Genomic DNA, 19,071 nt, shown 5'->3' with positions numbered 1-19,071 from the left:
TCAATGCGTCAGACAACACTCAGTTGTTCTCTTAAAAACAAACAACAAAGCTCAGATAATAAATACCTCACTAACTATTCAGTGATTTTTAACAGTTCAGTTTTCCAAAACTATAATTTGGGATTCTAGCTTAATCTTGTCACAGTAAAAAATATTGAGTAATGAGAGTGATTTATAAAAGAATTAGGAAAATCTAAAAACTGATTTGGAAAATATTAGCAAAGTATTTACACAATTTTAAACCAACATAAATGAAATCCAGAGGAGAGAAAGAAACTTTTATTTTTTTTTATTTAAAAATAATGTTTTTCAAAAATACAGTACATAAGAAATCTCAATAGGAATGAAAAAATAATCTGTAATTTAAATCAATCCAAAAAGAAAAAACAGAAATATTACATGAATAAAAAAAAGAAAGATAAATAAGAGACAATTCATTGTTTCTCAGCTGGACATACTCTTGCACTTTTAGATCTGATTAAAGGAATACCAGAGTAAGTTTCCCTATTTTGATATTATTCAGCCATTCCCCTCATACATTATCCTTTCAGGCACAACCAGTGCTAGACCTCATAACTTTCAACAAGTCCAGTATAAACATTTTTCAGTATTGTCTGAAAACCGTCAGGATGAAACAAAGACCAATTTAGTAAAAGTCAATCACATGCCCATGTGTGAACTACAAAATTCAGAATGCCAGTTCACAAAGATCAGTGCTATTTTGCTACCTGGCACTCAGATTGAAGCTGTTAAGGAGACAGAGTGATAATTTTCTATCTATAAACTACACTGTGATCTACAGTATATCAGTCTTGGGAATGTGCACAGAAATACTCATTGACCCAGAAACACACATAGATTATAATTTGTTTCATATTTTCTAACTCGAAAAGCACAGGTTCTACGGTACATCTGAATTATTCTAACAGTTATACAGCCGACTCTTAGATGGCAACAACGTTGTTGCAACAACCGACTTTAATCACCCCACCTTAGTTTGGCAAGCCACAAGATGCCATTGAGCAATTTCAGCAGAACTGAAGTCGCAGGCGTAACGCAGGTGCTTCAGTACTTCAATGAATCTTGAAGTTCAAATGCTCAGCCACTGAGAAAGTAGTCAAAAAATCTTTTGAAAAACACTTTCAGAAGTTTTCGTTCATTCAGTGTGTTGCGTAAGTACAGACACTGTATTTACAGTTACCAATTCTTCCCAAAAGCGACACAGTGCATCACTCGACATCACTCAAACAGTTTTGAAGTCCCGGTATTTAGACTAATTTAGAATTAGATTCAACTAATTATTGTAAGAGAAGTAATTAAATTTAACTTTACTAATGCAGGAGACAACTCCCAGTATATTTTCTGCGCTCTTATGTATTAAAATTATTAATCTTAAAACCCACATATATAAAACAGTCAACATGAAAATTAGGTGCCTGACACACTGTGTAGTAGTAACAATTATTTGTGCTATATTATATATATACTAATTATATTTTGATATAAACAGCATACCAAGCAGGAGTTTGTCACATGTCATCTCTTTTAAATAACTTTAAACAGCACTGAAATAATCCTTTGTAATGCCCGTGTATTTTCAAATACGCACATTCACTGAATCAAAGATTTTTAATAATTTGTATAGACAAATATTACTAGCATTGTATTTTACATATAACATTTACTAATGACTGTAAAGCAAAAGATTGCATCTATATTTCAACTGACATATCAATATCATTACTTGTTTTTTCCTGAATACAATATGTGAATGTGAATCCTGAATTATCCTGAATGTGAATAACAATGTGATTTGCCATGACATCCCACCAGAACTTGGTGTTTTATTAACAATGTGTTTATAAAGTAATGAGTAAAAATAAATTATCAGGAATATCTGAAGAACAACTCAGAACATACATTTTAAAACAGTTACGTCTGTTAAGAAAGACTGACCTATGGAAGACTAGGTTTATTCTTAAAATTCCAAGTATGCGAGAATTCAAGTCTTGCAAATGGACCAATTTAAGGAAGTTATTTTTTGGCACAAGAGACATGGATCTCCAGCTGCTAAATGTGCCTGTGGCAGCACCAGAGCATTGCATGTACTGGCTTAGGTCAGGAGATACTGACTTGGGCAACAACAAAGTAAAAATAGCTTGAATTATATACAAAATAATGCTTAAGGTTACAAAAAGATCCAGCTGTGCTTTATTAGAACTAAAAAAGGCAGCACTTGTTCAAAACCCATAAAGAGGTGTGACTTCCTTCTGCATATTTCTGTGTACAGAATCCATAACAGATTTCAAATCTTTTAAGCAACTGACTGCTTGCTCTCAACCCAAACTCAAATGGAACCAGAGAACTTGCATATCAAAAATTACAATTTTATTTTTTTTTTAAATTAAGCCAATATTCCGTATCTCCACACCTTCCCAGGCTACTCTACCACAGTGTCTATTCAGGCCAAGACAACATGAACATGACTGCAGGTAGGACTCTACGCTGCTGTGTGCTCACTGAGACGACACGAAAAGAGCCATCAAAGTTGAAAGTGAGCAGGGGAATGAACAGAACTCATTCAAGGCAGTAACTGTTATGGTATAGAATTCACGACAACAGAAATGATTTCGTCTGGGTAAATGAGACCCAAGTACCCCCAAGAAAGGTTTGATCTCTTACATATATCACGATGGTAATTGCTCACAAGCACTATGTCTTCCTAGGTCAAGGAAATGCTTCTTGAAAACATTCTCATTTGCATTCTGTATTGACCCTTCCTACCATGTAGACATATTACTGAAATACCGAGTGTCAAAAAGCAAAATACCTTGGACAAAAGATCCAGAGCTGAATGAGAAGTCATTATCATCCTGATTTTATGGAAGATGCTATTTGCAGCTTCAACCTCTGAGTCACCAACTGAAGTTATTTTTAAATCTAACTCCCTCTTTTTCAAACACAAAAATTCATCAGGACATTAATGCCAAGAATCAACTACTCAGCAGTAAAACTAAGTTAGCCAAACTTGAGCAAGTCATCTGCTTAAAACAAAGTGCAAAGTAAGCTTCTAGAGATCTGGGACCTCTTGTTTCAAAGGTCCTTCAAGGATTCACACTAGTTAGCACACCACAAAATCTAAGGGCAATCAAGGGATAATCTCAAAGTGTGATAAAACGCGCCTCTACCTCTTACCTGACCACGAACGTGATGCCGTTGGGAGATAACAAGTTGAGGCCTACCAGAACTTGAAAAAGCACACACACTACTCATTCAACCTAGTCAAGAGCTAGTAGAGAGCACAAAGTGGCTATCAAGTATGACTAACACCAATTTATATTGAGGGCAGAAAAGAAAAATCCTTTCAGAGGGAAATGGTCTGACTGAGAAGGGACAGGCCCTGAGAAATGTATACAACGGGCTTATGCTATTTATATAAAAACCCATCTAAGATCATTTTTGTCAGTGCTGCCAGACAGCTACAATGCTCAGTTAGATCACTTCATTAGAGTCAAGCCTTTGTCTGTAGACTTTAACATCAGACATGAGATTTTGCGTTGAAACAAAAGCTAGTAATTTCCTGAAGTGCAAAAACCAAAACAGTACCCTTTGTCTTGTGACAGATAACTTTCAATCGGTTACAAGACTATGAATAAAAGTGTATTTCTTATACACAATGCTAAAAAAATCAATTTATTATGCTTGCACACACAACACAACGGTAGAAGTACAAGACTAATGAGAAATACTAGGTGGTGCTAAGTAAGATCCACATTGTTTATTCAACTCTTACTCTTCAGAAAGTACTCTTAGTTTTTATTTTAGGAATAGCTTAGAAGTGCTAATACAGTACCATTGATGGGAATATATGTAGAATAAGGAACAATTTTTGTCCACAAAGATCAAGACACCACCATAGAAAGAAAACACTTTTAAGGAACGTAATGATATTTCCAGTTGGGATATTGAGATGAGCCAGTCAACATTATTTGTCTTAGTGATATGGTGGTTCCAACAAAGCTACATTGGCTTCTTTTTTATGAGCTGCAGCAAAATTGAGTGTGTGGTGAAGACAAAGGGTGGAGATAGCCAAGTTAAATAATACATCTAAGTGACAGCATCCTCAAGTACGTGACAGGAACACTCTGCTATAAGTGAGGTATTGCTGGCAGGAAGGCTGGCCAAATATGGTAAATAATGCACTACAAAAAAAGTGTTTCACATTAACTATTTCAGGTTACCAGAAAACTCATCTTATTATCATGTTTCATCTGAATGCAAAGTTGACTTCAGAAAGATTCTCTTTCACAATACTGTAGAAATGCTGTCTTTGCCACCTACATTCCTGACATTGGCATACAATGGCCAAAAAAACAAAGCATGAATTCATAATTTCTGAAAAGTATCATTTACTGACTAAAACTGGACAACTGTAAAATGAACATTGAAAAACATCATAAAATGATGGCATGTGTATTTAACTGTGCAACTCCTGCTCTTTGCAATCTCACTTCATTTGGTAAACTTTGGTAACGAATCAAAACAATTCTTCTGGCCCCATCTCCATTTTCTCGGTGGTTTTATGAATCTTCCCTTCACATTAGCCCACTATAGATTCAAAACAAGGAGGAAGCTGCCTCGTTCAAAATCCATCCTACCCCTTGGTTCTTAGACAGTTTCTTACTTGTGAATCCTCCTCAAGACTGAAAATGATCTCAGCTACTCTATCAGCTGTTCGATGGAACCTGTCCTTCAAACCAAAAGATCAGAGGATCAGTTGGTAAACATTATTTAATGTAGAATCTTTTATTTTAGACATCAGGATTCTTCAAATGAAATCTCAAATCTCTGATATTACAAGAAGACAGCAAGGTAGCATTCTTTGGCCTGGTAGAGGAGGTACCCCGTAGTGCAAATAAACCAATTATTTTCAAATGTTTTCAGGATGTTTTTCATTAGTGCTTTGACTTCTCTTTGTATCCCTCAGGAAATCAAATATTGTTAACTTCATAGCCAATATCCACCATGCTTAATAAAGCATTTGTAGTTCTGATGTGATATTAAGATGAAATTCGTTAATACTGTCTATGAAATTTTTTAAACGAGTAACAATGACAAGCACAAATTAGTCTTGGGAATGCAGTTTCTTCTAAAACCAAAAATCATGAAGGAGAGCTAGAGGGAAGGAAGTGGGATTTCAAAGTAAAGGTTTGAAGGATTTCAAGGATCACAAGGTTTAAAAGATTTCAAATTAGATCGTAAAAGTCTACCTGATCTTTCCCTGCTGGAACAACTCTGAGAATCAGTTTCAGAAACATTACACTAATAAACTAATAACATGATAGGGTCATTGGCTAAAAGTTTAAAAAATATTTTGATTAGTTTTACACTTTTGGAGGCCTGTTGTTCAAAGAATAAAGCTCAGTGCCTCCTAAACAAATTCTCCCTTCTCTCCTCCACGTTCTCGGAAATGGGACAAAAGATAAAGTAGCTGCCTTAATCAGATTACATATTGATTCCTAATGTTAAGGATGAATGGGAGACTGAGAAAAAATATATCTACAAAAAAAATTCAGCAGTAAGAATACATTTGAGAAATTGTGAATCTGCGAAATTACCATGTTCCCTTGAAAGGATCTTCGTGTGCATCATTTACTTAAACATATACTTGACACTTCAGCCTCAAGGTTTGTCTTCTGGCCATTTAAGTAAGCGCCTTAGAATTTACAGATTTGTAATTTATAATGGGTTGTTTGAGAGTTGAATGGTTCTGAAGATTTTCTAGACAAACCCGTCGCAACGCGCTTCCACCTGCGGCAGCCCTGGGTCTGGCTCCGCTCACCCAAGACGCTCCCCATCTCCGAGACCCCAACCCCACGGCCAGCCCAAACCCACCCAATTCTTGCTCCCGTCACCCACCGCGTCATCACTGACGTAGGCAGGCGGCCACGCGCGCGCGCGCTACCGCTGCGCACCGTTGGCCGACAGAGGGCGCTGTGAGAGCGGGGGAGCACGCGCTGCAGCCTGCCGTGCGCCCCCACGGGGGGCACAGTCCCCGCACCCCATCCCACCCCGTCCCAGGCGCGGAGGTTTGCGCCCACGGCCCGCGGTGCGTTGAGATGAGCGTTCGATCCCAACTGGCTTCTCTGTGGGGCTGGCACCGCCTTCCGCTGGAGAATAGCGGAACGTAGCGCCGCGGGATGACATCATCTTGGGCTGCTTGGAGGTTTTTATCCCCACAAAGCAAGTAAAAATTAACGGCCCCATGATTTCACCGGATGTCATGTACAAAAATTAATTACATGGCTTATAACTGAGGTTCCTGCCGTCAAGCAGATTCTGTATTACAGATTTGGTTCTGCATTCACAGTTAAATTAACTGAAACAATGATATCAGAAAACAGAAAGAATAATCATATGCCCCCACAGGGAATGTATCAAGAATAGTTAAATTCTTGATCCTCTTTCTTAATAAGCTTCAGAAAAGTACGATCTGCTAACTATGATAATTGATTAAAACAGATAGTATGTTTTGCTCATGAAACAAGACTTAAATATTGGCACGTAAAACGAAACTGCTGCTATTCTCCTAAGTGTTTCACAGGGATTATAGTAGCAGAATTCCTTAAAAAAAGAATACTGCCATTACTTTATAATGTATATGCACATTTTTTTTAATTTCAAGCACTGCTTCAGCCTTTCCATCCACTTTCCTCAATATTCCTTTTGTTTAAATATTGCTGCCAATACCATCCTAAAGACAGTCTAAACTCATGTCCAAAAGTGCTGTGAAAAAAAATGGTTGAATATTAGGCCTGAAATTTAAATGATGAGAATATTGCATCTATTTTTATAAGGACTGGAAAAGTAAAGTCGGTTCAAATGTTAGAGGTTTACAAAAGCTGAAAATTTAAGTGATTTTTAAGATGTATCTTTTGGAAGTTTCAATGAATCACCAAAACCTTTTAATTCAATGCAGGGACACCAACATTGGCAGTGACCATGTTAAGATTTTAAGACAGCTGATTTAAAAATCCACTATGAATACCACTCATGACAACTCTAGCCCTTCTTTTTGAACGAACCGTTCACAAACAAACTATTACTGTCTCCAAACACAACCTACATAAATTACATCCTGCTTTTGTGCCTTTCATTGTCCTGTTGCATGGCTGTCATTTAAGGTGGATCCTAGTCCTGTTAGACCGGACAACAAACACAGAAAACAGCATAAGTGAAAACGCTGAAGTTGTGAATTTCTCATAAAAATTCACAGAACTTTCAAAAATTATCTCATGCCCATATTTGCATAGATACAGAGGGCTATAATAAATTACATAGTTTTTCCAGATACAGCAAAGCTGAGCCAGTACTTTGGGAATCGTCATTTTACCAGCTGTAATCTTAAGGATGCTTTCTTTGGTTAACTACTTCCACACATAAAGGGCCCAAAACAAGCTATCGTACATCAGTGTAGTACCCTATTAAAACAGTTCACATTCTTTATATGTTAGTAGCAAATATCTGTATTTAAGTATAAATATTTTTAAATATTCTCACATATATTTCCAACATACTAACAGACCAATTCCAGCTAATCATGAATGCACAAAAATTTATAACTTTATTGACAATATACTCTTCTTTATGGTACATTATACTAACTAATTGAATCTACTTTTTTTTAAAATTAAATCATTCTAATATTTGCACCATAAAACTTCTTTGTTGAATTATTGCAAAGAAATCCTTGGAATATAGGGAAAACATGCTTTCTACCTGCATATTTTACCCTGGAACATTTCATCGCTTTTGTTGACATAAAGACATGAATACTTTCCACTAAGATCACATCTATGCAGAAAGGTAGCTGTAAGATGTAAGATTTCTCTATATAAACACATACATTTATGTTTATTCATAAAAACCTTTCTGAGGAAGGCTTAGGAAGAAGTCTGCCTCAGTTTTAAATGTTACCTTTTACAGTGCAGTTGCTGCGGGATAAATAAATGGCAGTATCAGTGAATTTTAAATGCATGTAGCTGAAAAAAGACGTGAACATTATCTAGACAGACCTACTGATAAAAAACACTTAAAAAAATTCAAGGCAGAATAAGACACTTAGTGGGAAAGCTAACAATCAATGTAAACTTCAGTGTTTCCTACCAAAAAATAAAATCAAAATAGGCAGTATCAAACAAATAGTATAAGAGTGCATTCCAGTCATTTGGTTTTGGTATTAAGCTCAAAGACAAAAGAAATCCCTTTGGAAAGCTAATGTGAAAGCAGATATGCCTAAAGTTAAACATACAACTTGTATTAATCTCAGAACAGAATCAAGACCACTATTAAAATAAAGCCTGGGGCACATTGTGATACCTACGATTGGTGGGAGGATTTTAATTGACTCGAAGACTGTCACAGTCCCCATTATCATAAAACCTGTAACGCGCTTCCAGCATGGAGGACCCATCTGTGCCCACCATCCATCTGTTCAGACGTGATTGGCAAAGTGGTAGGGAACTCGTAGTGGTTGCCTCTGCCTGAAAGGAATAAACCACAGGATCTTCCAGTGGGTGCCAAAAACTTCTGAGAAGGTCTGCTGCCATGGCTTTCGGGGCCTTGATCTACAGAAGACAGCATTATTAGTGAAAGACAGCACGCCCACGGTGCACTTCAGTCAGCTAGAACAATGCAGGTTGGCTGGGGATCCATTACTGGACTCTGATGAATTGTGTCCCAGCATCACAAATACAGCTTTTCTCTCATTACGGCACGCAGCTGAGACTTAACTTTGGAGAACAGAAACTATCTGTGTCATCAATCAACTGAAGGCAACTTTTGAAGCAGAGGAGAACCTCAGAATCAATGAAATGTATGTCAAGACACAGCAGAAAGTGTCTTTTGATCTGTACTTTTGAAAGAAAATACAGTCCCACTGGCTTTGGGTAGGGAAGGAATGGGAATAACATGAGGCTACTTTATGCACAACCAATATTAAAAGATTAGTGAGCTGCTGCTAGGGATAAAAAGTACAGGGCACAGTACCATGCAAAATAATCTTAACAAAGTGCCTTCAGTTCCTTTTCTTTCTCACACAGTTAAAAAAAAAAAAACAACCAGCTACTCCTTTAGCTTGTCAGCAAATAAATGTAGAAATTTTACAGCACTTACATGTCTTCACAACAGTTTGACATTTTTTCTATACTTGTAGTGTCCTGTTGAAGAAAAGAAAACACAATGAAAAAGTATTTACATTCCTAACTGTTAAAACGTCATTATGAAAGCAACTAAATAAAGCAGGGAATCAATTCTTAGCTTACACTGCTTTGGCATTAGTCCAGTGGGTTACATATTACTCATATACTGTATTAGTTGTAAACAGCTGTGAGATTATATGCACAAATTTACTCAGTCTGTTAAATGACTTTTACAAACATGATATGAAACTATACTGTGTAGTTTTACTATGACAGCACATGACACAGAAGGTCAACAAAAACTTACAGCATTATTACAGCTAAAATTAATTCAGATATTACAATTAATTCATGCGACGTTTAGGAGTAATGTAAGGTAGATTCTTGCTATACTTTTCACAAGCACCCATTCCAGACTTGGAGTAGTCCGCTGAGAAAACCACAGGAAAGTTTAGTAAAATGCAACTATTAACAGATGTAGTATTTTGAAAAGCAGGAGATACTAAGAAGTTTTAGAATAGTTATTATCATGAGTATTATAATGCAAACAGTGCCACTAGGAATATACCATCAGTTTCCATAGTCTCTACAGGTAAATACCAAATATAGAAATTATTCTCTTAAAATGTAACAAAACCTAAATACTATGCAGAGTGAAGGTACCCCTGCAGCTTACGGTAAATTAAATTCATACTTTTCTGAACATGATTAATCTAATTAATCACAAGGTTTTATAATTAACAAATCAATTTAAGCTTAGCTTGTCCCCAAATAAAACTTTTAAAACTACCAGTAATAGTACTTTTTTCTCACTTTCGCACTATATATTAAAAAAAAAGTTTGCTTTGCAACCATCACTTCAACTCCACAGTTTTTGGCATTTTCAATGCACATTCACAGGTCACTATATCCCAAAATCACTCATGAGGTCCAAAATACAGTAATTGAAATATTTCTCATGGTTCCATCTCCTTTTCGTGGCAGCTTGATATTTCCCATTGCTGTTCATCAATTTAGGCATGCACATAATGCACCTGTCAGATTAGACTCGCATTTGAATGAAACCAAGAGCTAGTCTCTATTGTCCCAGCCATACAGAGACACAAGGGCTGTGGTTTAATTAGGCTGTGACTTCATTGTCATCTGGAAGCACTACCTAGCGATAAAACCATACTGTGTTCCCTGATTGTTCCTGCCATCAGTGCATCCAATTCAGTGCAGGCACTGCTGGGATTCTGCCACCATCTTTCAGAAAGTTTTGAAGGGGAAGGGTGAAACGTGAGTGGGAAATAATGCACAGGAAGCTGCTTCCCTGCTTCGCCAGACATGGGTGGCCTCAACTCCCCTCCCAAATTTGGTCCTTCTGTATCCACTTCCTGGCTCTGATGAGTTTTGGAACAGGATCCCTTACCACATGCTAAACAGCAAAAATCTCAATTCTGTCCGCGACCTACCCAGCTGAATTCCAGACGCACTATGGCAAAGGAGAGGCATCCCCTCTTCTCACAACAACCCACCAGGAGGCACAAATTCTTCCCTCTTTGCGCAGAGCAGGCATGCCCACCACAGACCACATAAATCATTCTGGCCCCATCATTAGGTGGATTTGAACAACCCCTCAATAGTGAGAGAGGACAGGACTGGAGGCAGCAGACTGTAAACACTCTCTGTTGCTTCGATTCCCATAGATAAGCTGCTTCTCCTCTGGACCTTATGGGCCTGTCTAGTGCGTTGCCCCTCACCTGCCACAGGTGGCAGGGAAGCAACACAAGGCACAAGCCATTCTCCTTGTTGGGGCAGGACCTGACTCCACAGCCCAGGGACACTCCGCTTCCTTGGGCCCACTTTTTGTCCAACTCCGGTCAGGGAAAACACCACCTTTGCTGACAACAGAAAATCACACACAGCTTTCTGAATAAAAAAGGACTAAGTAAGCACAGATACTACTTCCATGACAGTTCCGTGAGGTTGTGACAGCATTTTCATGAAATGCCATAGCTCCTTCCGTAACCGCAAAAATATCTCAGCTCTCGGAATTATCCTCTGGTCAACTTAAAGCCGTCTACCTGATAGTACAAAACAATATTGGTATGTCTGAAAGCAATGACTGCTAATGATTTTTCGTACATTGGTAGCATGCTAGTCCAGACTATAATTGATTTCTCTCTATCAAAGATTTATGCCATCGTTTCACAAAAGCAGCCTTAAAACAACTTTCAGTGCAGAAGTAACATAGCAAAACAGTACCTTAAATATGGCTTTTTGCCTTGTTTCTCCATTGTTGATTCATTAAAACGTTTGTACTCCTCCCTAAAATACTGAATTTGAGATTTTTGGAGGAATTCCCAGGTTGGGAACTGGGGGTTGTATTTCATTTAATTGTTATCATGGCATGTTATCAAGACCTGAAAGATGCTCATCAGGGTCTGCTGCCCTCAGAAATGTAACCCGTTACATTAATGAACAAAGCAAAAGCGCCAAAACAGGAACTGCAGAAAATGACTGTAAGAAAAGACTGTGAAGCTTCCACGCCTTTAAAACATACTAAGGATTTTAGTTAGTTAGGAAGTCAAAGGAAATCCTCCCTTCCTTCCTTCTTCCTTCTTCCATTAAAATGCCAACATCTACTCTAGAATACTTCTGCTTTACAGTAAAGGAACTGGGACCAAGCAGTGAATCCTTCACTTCTGGGATACTTTTTCAGAATTAAAAAAACTTTACAGCCACATTTTAAAAGCTGTGAACTAGGGCTGGAGGGAATGGGAGGAAACATCTCTCTGAAGTTGAGCTGCTTAACAAGTCCTGGCGACTGAATTTAAGAAACCAAATTCCCCTCACAGCTTCCCTCCCCCAACACTGCTGCCAAACAGCTGGGCTCATTCAAAATGTACTTTCATTTCAGAGCAAAACAATTTACCTTTTTGCATGAGAGTGAAACTTCACAGCACCTCAGGAAAACTTGGTAGCCCCTCTGGAGACAGGAGAGGAAGAAAAGGGAGAGGGCCACAGCTGAACTTTTGGCCTATTATTTAAGGCGTTCTTCTCAGGAAAATGATTTTTTCTTCTTTTTGAGACAGGAGGACCAGAATAACCACTACTCTTCCCAATGACAAGGTGTTCTGTTGATTAACACATCTCACAAATGGCTTTCAACCAGAATATCATCTCTCTTAATTATGCATTTGATGTATACCAAGGTTTTGCTACAACATCAGTATTACTGTGTTGAGCCTAAGAGGCTTTGGCTGTCTGCATCTACTATCAGCTTGGATTACTATTAATACAAATAGAACTCTGCTAAGATTTTTTTTTTCCCCCAGACTCACAGCTAATGCTGATGTGAAAATCTTTTGGAGAATTGGCAGTCATTCAAAAGTTGAAAATAACTTGGTATGAGCAAACATGGCATATCTATTGAGTCCTAGTAATCTCTATCTCCAAAAATCCCGTATAATTCACAATTGCATAGAAGACAAATTTGACTAACCCACAATTGATTAATTTCACATGGTAGGTCTTCTGGACCCCCAAAGTCATCATCCAGATGGAAAACAACTATTGTTCGTCCACCCGGTTATTCGGAGATACACACCCACTGATAAACATCTTAAAGCAATGAGGGGAAAAAAAATCATACCTTAGTAAGAAAGGCAAAAGAAATTAGAGGAAATAAACACAGCAATCACTAAAAACGTATCACCTTAAAACAAGAAGAAAAGGGCAACGGGTTCAGATTCTGCTGAGGGGATGAGGAATGTTCTTTTGCTTTGAGGACTTACTACAAGTCTGTAAGAGCAGCTTGTCCACGTTAAGTAAAGTAAGCTACTGCCACAGCTAAGACTGTTACGAGAGACATGGAGAGACATAGCTAAGAGCACGGACTGAACTCTACGTACCAACTTCAGATTCATTTGCAGATGAATGCACCTGTGTTAGCTACTAAGAGGAATATATCTTTCACATCTATATTTTTAACTAGCATAACCAACTGCCTGAAAAAACAGGCTTTTTAAAAAGATCGCATGCACTGTTTGACAAAATGTGCTATAGGATGGCATTAATCATGAACTAATTTATCATGGAAGGAGCACATGGAAAGAATATTTTCCTGTTACTGCTTCATGTTTTCCAAAGGAGAAGCTGTAATTTGTAACTCAAAGGACTAACTCCAGAGCATGCAGACACAATCTCTGGTTCATTTTTTCTTCTGTATTTGCTTAATGTGACATGTAATCGATACAGCTCTATTTAATACTTGCAACAGAAGAATGTAAGCATTATGCCACGCTTCCTAGCATTTGAAAATACTCAGTATATAAGAATCAGCAGGAAAGTATTATAAAGCAGAAAGAGAAAAATCTAACAAAACTTGCAAGCCTTCCTGGATTCGCAGCCATTGCTTTTATCTGAAACTGCAAGACAACATATCCTCTACCCGCACAATTTGTTTTTTCATTCCTTTCATTGTGTGTATGTAAGTGGCAGGTGAGCAGTAACACTGAACATCTCATAGAAAGAATACTACGTATTTCAGAAATTCTCCTTTTTGGCATTAATTACATTTTCAGTTTATATTTGGCCACTTTTAACATTGTTTTCTTAATCTAGACTTCTCACATAAGATCACACGTTTAACTTTATCAGTTACAATTAGGTTCAGCCTGAAAATTACTAGTTCAGTTTTAACTTTAAATGCCTAAATCAGAGAATTGTGTGCAAAATGAAAAATGAAGCTACCCTATGTTACATCTAGGGAATACTCCTACACTCCTCTACGCTCTGATGAACTTAGTTTAAAAGATTTCCAATGTATTTGTCAGATATTAGAAAATGATTCAATGAAAAGAAAACCTCTGATAACAAATGAGGAACACATCTACAAAGAAGATGATATAAACGGATCTTGTTTCTTCAGTCTGTTTCAAATCCATGGTGTCTTAGGTGCAGATAGCTGCAGGACACCAAGACACGTGACAAAACTTTTTCTTCATACTTACAAATACCTTCTTAAGAAAAAAATATTAAGAAAAAAATGTTCAGGAAGGCTGGCTGTTGACCTCCCTCACACAAGCCATTTTAGTGGTCTGACGTATAAATTTGACGAGAAACATTTAAATAAAGTGCACTCAACCCCCAGAACACTCAAATGTGATTATTATAGTTACTTATTTCCAATTGGCTAAAGGTACTTCCTTTACTGTTTAGAAAAATAAATGAGCTGTAAAAGGACTTCCTCCTTGAGTGAACAGGGGATATTTTTGGCATGATTATTTTTGACTCTCTGCACAGGATAAAATATCTTTGATTACGTTTTCTAACTTCTGCATTTCCTTAATAATATTGTAAATCATTAATTTCAATAAAAGTACTCCCACTTTACCTGAAACCTTGTAGTGACCTAAATAAAACAGATGAGATCTTTTGCCACTTAGTGTGTCTTACACTTAAATTTATTCTCACATTTTAAATAGCTCATGAAAGAGTTTTTTTAAATAAACCAAAATTTTATTTTGATGGTAAGTAGGTTTTTGAGACTGTCAGGATACATTCATTAAAAATGTTAAATAAACTGCTAGTCTATTCTAAAAAAAACAAGGTAAAGTTACAAAAGACTTTTACACAGTTAACAAAATCCCACTCAAAGACCAGGACATCACTAATTCCTGACAATTTAATTTATAGGACTTTATGCAGTCTTCTAGTAGGAGATTTACCTATAGATAGACTAAAGGTGGAGATGGGAAAAGACGACGGGACAAGAATAACAGGGAAGATACAGATAGACAACGTTAACATGAACTTATTTTCTGTTGCATCTCTAATTTTGAATTACTATTTGGGTTTATAGTTTGTAGACTTTTGCTCTTCCTCACAATTATTTTATATCTTAAACTTTAGTATAGCCAGGTAAAAAATACGTTTGCCTGGGAACTCTAATTTCCCCTTCCAATCCTAATTTCTTCTCTGCTAAACTTAATTATGAGGATTAATAGTTCCTTGATTACATTTCTGCCATGTTTGAAAAAACAGGAAAAGCCCTTAGTATTTCACTAATTAAAACCGTATTTAATAGATTATCTGATTAAAGATATGATTACAAATATTTTTAATTATAAGATACTTATTTTTAAAGACAAAAAGCATTTTAGCACAGCTAGATCACTTGTGCACTCTCTATATTAAAACAGCAATGGATCAACACTACACAATATGCAAAGAATTAAAAAGCCTTTGGTTTTATTAGTAGAATAACTACAGTTACATTTTCATTATTTAGATTTTCAACCTCTGTAAAACTTTGCCTGCCTGATTAAAGAAAGAATTTTAAATATTTCAGTGGCATTTTTATTGTTTAAATTTCATTTTTGCATTATACTATTAAATGAAATGATACTCCTAAAGAAAATTAACTGCTTGAAAATATTCCTTTGGGACAAATATACTAGAAAATTAATTTGTCCAATTTCCTTAAAAGGAAGTTTTTGTCCTTTTGAGAAGAAGTGAAGCCCTGAGCAAAATGAATGATGTTCCTTACTATGTGCTCACTTTAAGTATCAGATGCACTAAGTAAAATAGTTAAAATATATGGATCAGTAAGTTCACGACGTTCCTGTGGAGACGGATCTGTTTGCCAGAACAACAATAAAAGCTAGTGAAATGAAGGTGAAAAGGAGAAACACTGCGACAATAATAAAACATAGCACTTAACAAAGATCAACATTTTAAAATGCTTCTAAGGGGAAAAATTTCTGTGGTAGGCATCACATTGTGCACCGGACAGACCGCTGAACACCACCTGGTAAACTGTTTTCCCTTCCATCCTCCCCAAAGCAAGTAAAGGGAAGTTTCTCTCTACCACATCCACACAGTACTGATACACCAGGATATTGGCATATCACTGTACACCATTCAAACAGTTAATTAACAGGAAACCCCGGCAGCATTAATTAAATTAATAAAGTCACTGTCCACTTAGTTTATGATAATACATCCACTACCTTGCACAAAGACCACATGGTATCTGTTAAATTTATAAAAGCCCATCCGTTACATAGGTCTGCCCCAGAGAAACAAGATAATTGCTAAATGATTTTAATGAAAAGTTTTTCTCTGCAACACTAACGCACAAAAATCACACAAAATCATATCTGATAGACTATAGTGGAAAAATGAAGAAAATGTCTTTAATTCCATGTAAATACTTTGTTTGAACATATGGAAAAATGAAAACACAAACTGTTTAGTGTTTGAAATAAAAAACAATCAAAGGTAATCCTTTAAAATTAGGGTTCAGATTAGTCTCTGCAAAGGATGCTGTTTAACAGAAACATCTGGTAGTGTTACGTTGAGAGACAAGCCTTTTTCAACTTTGGAAATGAGATTAGTAGATCAGTTATTTGTAAGTGTCCAAGTAATTTCTAATTATTTTATCTGGGTCACAGATAATCCGCTTTTACAGGGCTCCCACAATGACATCAGAGGATCACTGCTGAACTGATTATCCTGTTACCTTCCACCATCCATGGGAAGACGGGATTTTCCTTTTGTACAGAGGAAGAGAAAGAAGTGTCTGATTGCTTCAGACAGGTGGCAGCCAACAAAATAAAGAACAACACAGATCTTGAGAGCAAGAAAACCTCACATGTGCAAAAAGTACTAACCTTAAAAAAGGTCAGCAAACTGAATACTTCTTAGTAGTGTCTGGTGCAATTTAAAACCTCACTAGATAGGAACAAATCTCAAAATAATCAGACAAGCCATTGTTTAAAAAAACATGCCATATTATTTATTACTTATTCTACAGTAATGCCTTGCAGATCAAACATAACCAATGTCAGAATCTTACTGTATGAATAGAAAAAGTTGGTTTTAAAACATCATAAGTGACGTGAAAGACATACAGAAGTCCTTTCTTAAAGCAAAAATGGAACATGATCGACAGAAATGCAATTGCCAGGGCTAGTCTTGCACTAATATACACTCAAGCATTCTGACAGTTCTACCTTTTTAAAAGAGCCTGAATTGCAGCTCTTCACCTCCTACAATTATAAATCAGAAGCAATCTGTAGTTGATAAAAGAGATTTTATTTTTCTAGGTGAATTTATGCCTTTTCCTATGAATAAATTAATAGACTAGTCATGCATTTTTTAGGAAAACAAACATCTGTTACATATTAAAATACCAAATGAGACAGGACTTCTTAAAAAACACATGTCAAGAAAATATGTCTTGAGAAAACAAGCAAGTTTCTGGATACCACTTGTTTTAATTCAAATTAAATTTTATTATTTGATATAAGGATAACTACAGAAAAAAAAAGTAATTGGAAATAAAATTGAGTAACACGGATATGTCCTCAAGATTTTCTTCTAGGTTAAGTGCAAAATATTATTTTCTAGATAAACTTTGCATTTGCCATTGCAATACAATGTCATTAATAGGTATAGGCAGTAGTGGCACAAGAGAGTGGATGTTTTGGATTTTTTTTTTTGAAAGTTTAAAAACTTTCTGAAATGGAACTGTCCACCCCAAGCAAAATTATAATTTATCTATGAATAGTATTTTTAGTATTTATGACAAACCACCAAATAAAAAAACACCTCTCTATCTTCATGGAGTTTGAAAGTGCCTATATGAGAGCTATCTTGTTATCCTGTAGTCATTAAGGCAAAAGAGGAATAATTGCTTGCAGGAGTACAAGCAGCTACAAATAGTCTGATGCAAGGGGTACCAATAATATTTAAAAAAAAAAAAAAAAGTGTTACTCTCAGTAGAACATTTAGTTTTCCTAGGGTGCACCTGATAAAAATATTTTTTGTTGTGTTTTTTTTTTCCTTATTGTTTTATGCTAAGCTTGCTTTTACTTCTCAAGCAGTGTCATTAAAAAACATTCTGCTTACTGGGAATATAAGAATAGAGGCTCATTTCCAGTTAAAGAACATAAAATTCAAATTTGCACTACAAGCAATGTCAGGGAATAGAGGACTAGAAAAGCAAGCACCAGGCATAGAAGATAAGCAGGCCTTCAATATAAATATATGATCATTTTGGAAATTACATCAGACAGTGCTTTCTCCATGGGTGAAACTGATTTCCTTCACCCATTCTCTAGAAACATGAAAATTCTAAGTAAGAAGAATAATTGTTATACTGAGATTTTAAGAAGAGTACCTTCTTAGGATCCTAAGCTTCCTAAATTTAGGATTTTAAATTTCAGAGACTTCTGAATTAGAGATAACTTAGATACCTCTATTTCCAACGTTTCCAAATAAAAGTTCCCCAAGAGCGATCTCAGGTACATGCTGCAAGAAGTGTTAAAATTCAGGATGATGATGAGAGTAAAGGCAAACAGAGCTTGGGGAAAGCAACTGGAGAAGGAGGATGAAAGGAACCACGTGCCCCTTCTGCTAGAAGTGTGTTTCACATATGCTAGTTTCTAGGGAGAAAGCACTAATCTCATATACAGAGGCCACCTCAGCTGCTCCCCTCTTCATCAGAACAATTCATGTCAAAAGTTCCTCTAAGGACAGTTTTTGCTAACCAGCTGTTCTCTCATTGTAGGAAGTCACCTCCCTTGCTCTTTGGCTTCCTGGACCTCCAGATGAGATAGGAGTAGCCTTGTGCTACTGATGCCCTAACAGTGATACCACCATAAGAGTGGTGGTAAACATACTCGGAGGAATTACTGTGCATTAGGGAACTTGGTCTATTAATCTATTAATCACCTTCTCAAGCAGTACAGCCTTAAGAACATTCTCTCTGCAAGAGACAAATTTGAGTACAGAAGTTACAAAGTTTTCATTTTTACCAGAGAGCACATTTTTTTCCAGGCATTTTAGTATCTGTTGAACACCCAATGAAACAGGGTAA

The 19,071-nt window shown here is 36.5% G+C and overlaps 1 protein-coding gene across 7 annotated transcripts in view; it reads right to left on the bottom strand.

Moving 5' to 3' along the window:
• Positions 1-326: 326 nt before the first annotated feature.
• Positions 327-19,071, bottom strand: part of ZDHHC21 (zinc finger DHHC-type palmitoyltransferase 21) — a 45,294-nt gene continuing 26,549 nt past the window's right edge. For 6 of the 7 annotated variants that reach the window (XM_063319972.1, XM_063319969.1, XM_063319975.1 and 3 more), the window contains 2 exons: positions 9,175-9,218; positions 327-8,627 (listed from right to left, as the gene is read on the bottom strand). In XM_063319972.1, the coding sequence (XP_063176042.1) occupies positions 8,495-8,627; positions 9,175-9,218 (177 nt within the window). In that variant the 3' untranslated portion in view covers positions 327-8,494. Of the gene's footprint in view, positions 8,628-9,174; positions 9,219-16,192; positions 16,778-19,071 lie in introns of those variants that run through there. The other variant, XM_063319973.1, reaches the window with a different exon arrangement.

Source organism: Chroicocephalus ridibundus, chromosome Z, assembly GCF_963924245.1.
Source record: "Chroicocephalus ridibundus chromosome Z, bChrRid1.1, whole genome shotgun sequence".
Taxonomy (NCBI): Eukaryota; Metazoa; Chordata; class Aves; order Charadriiformes; family Laridae; genus Chroicocephalus; species Chroicocephalus ridibundus.
The sequence above is the reverse complement of the archived record's forward strand: the minus strand, read 5'-3'. Positions and strand labels throughout refer to the sequence as shown.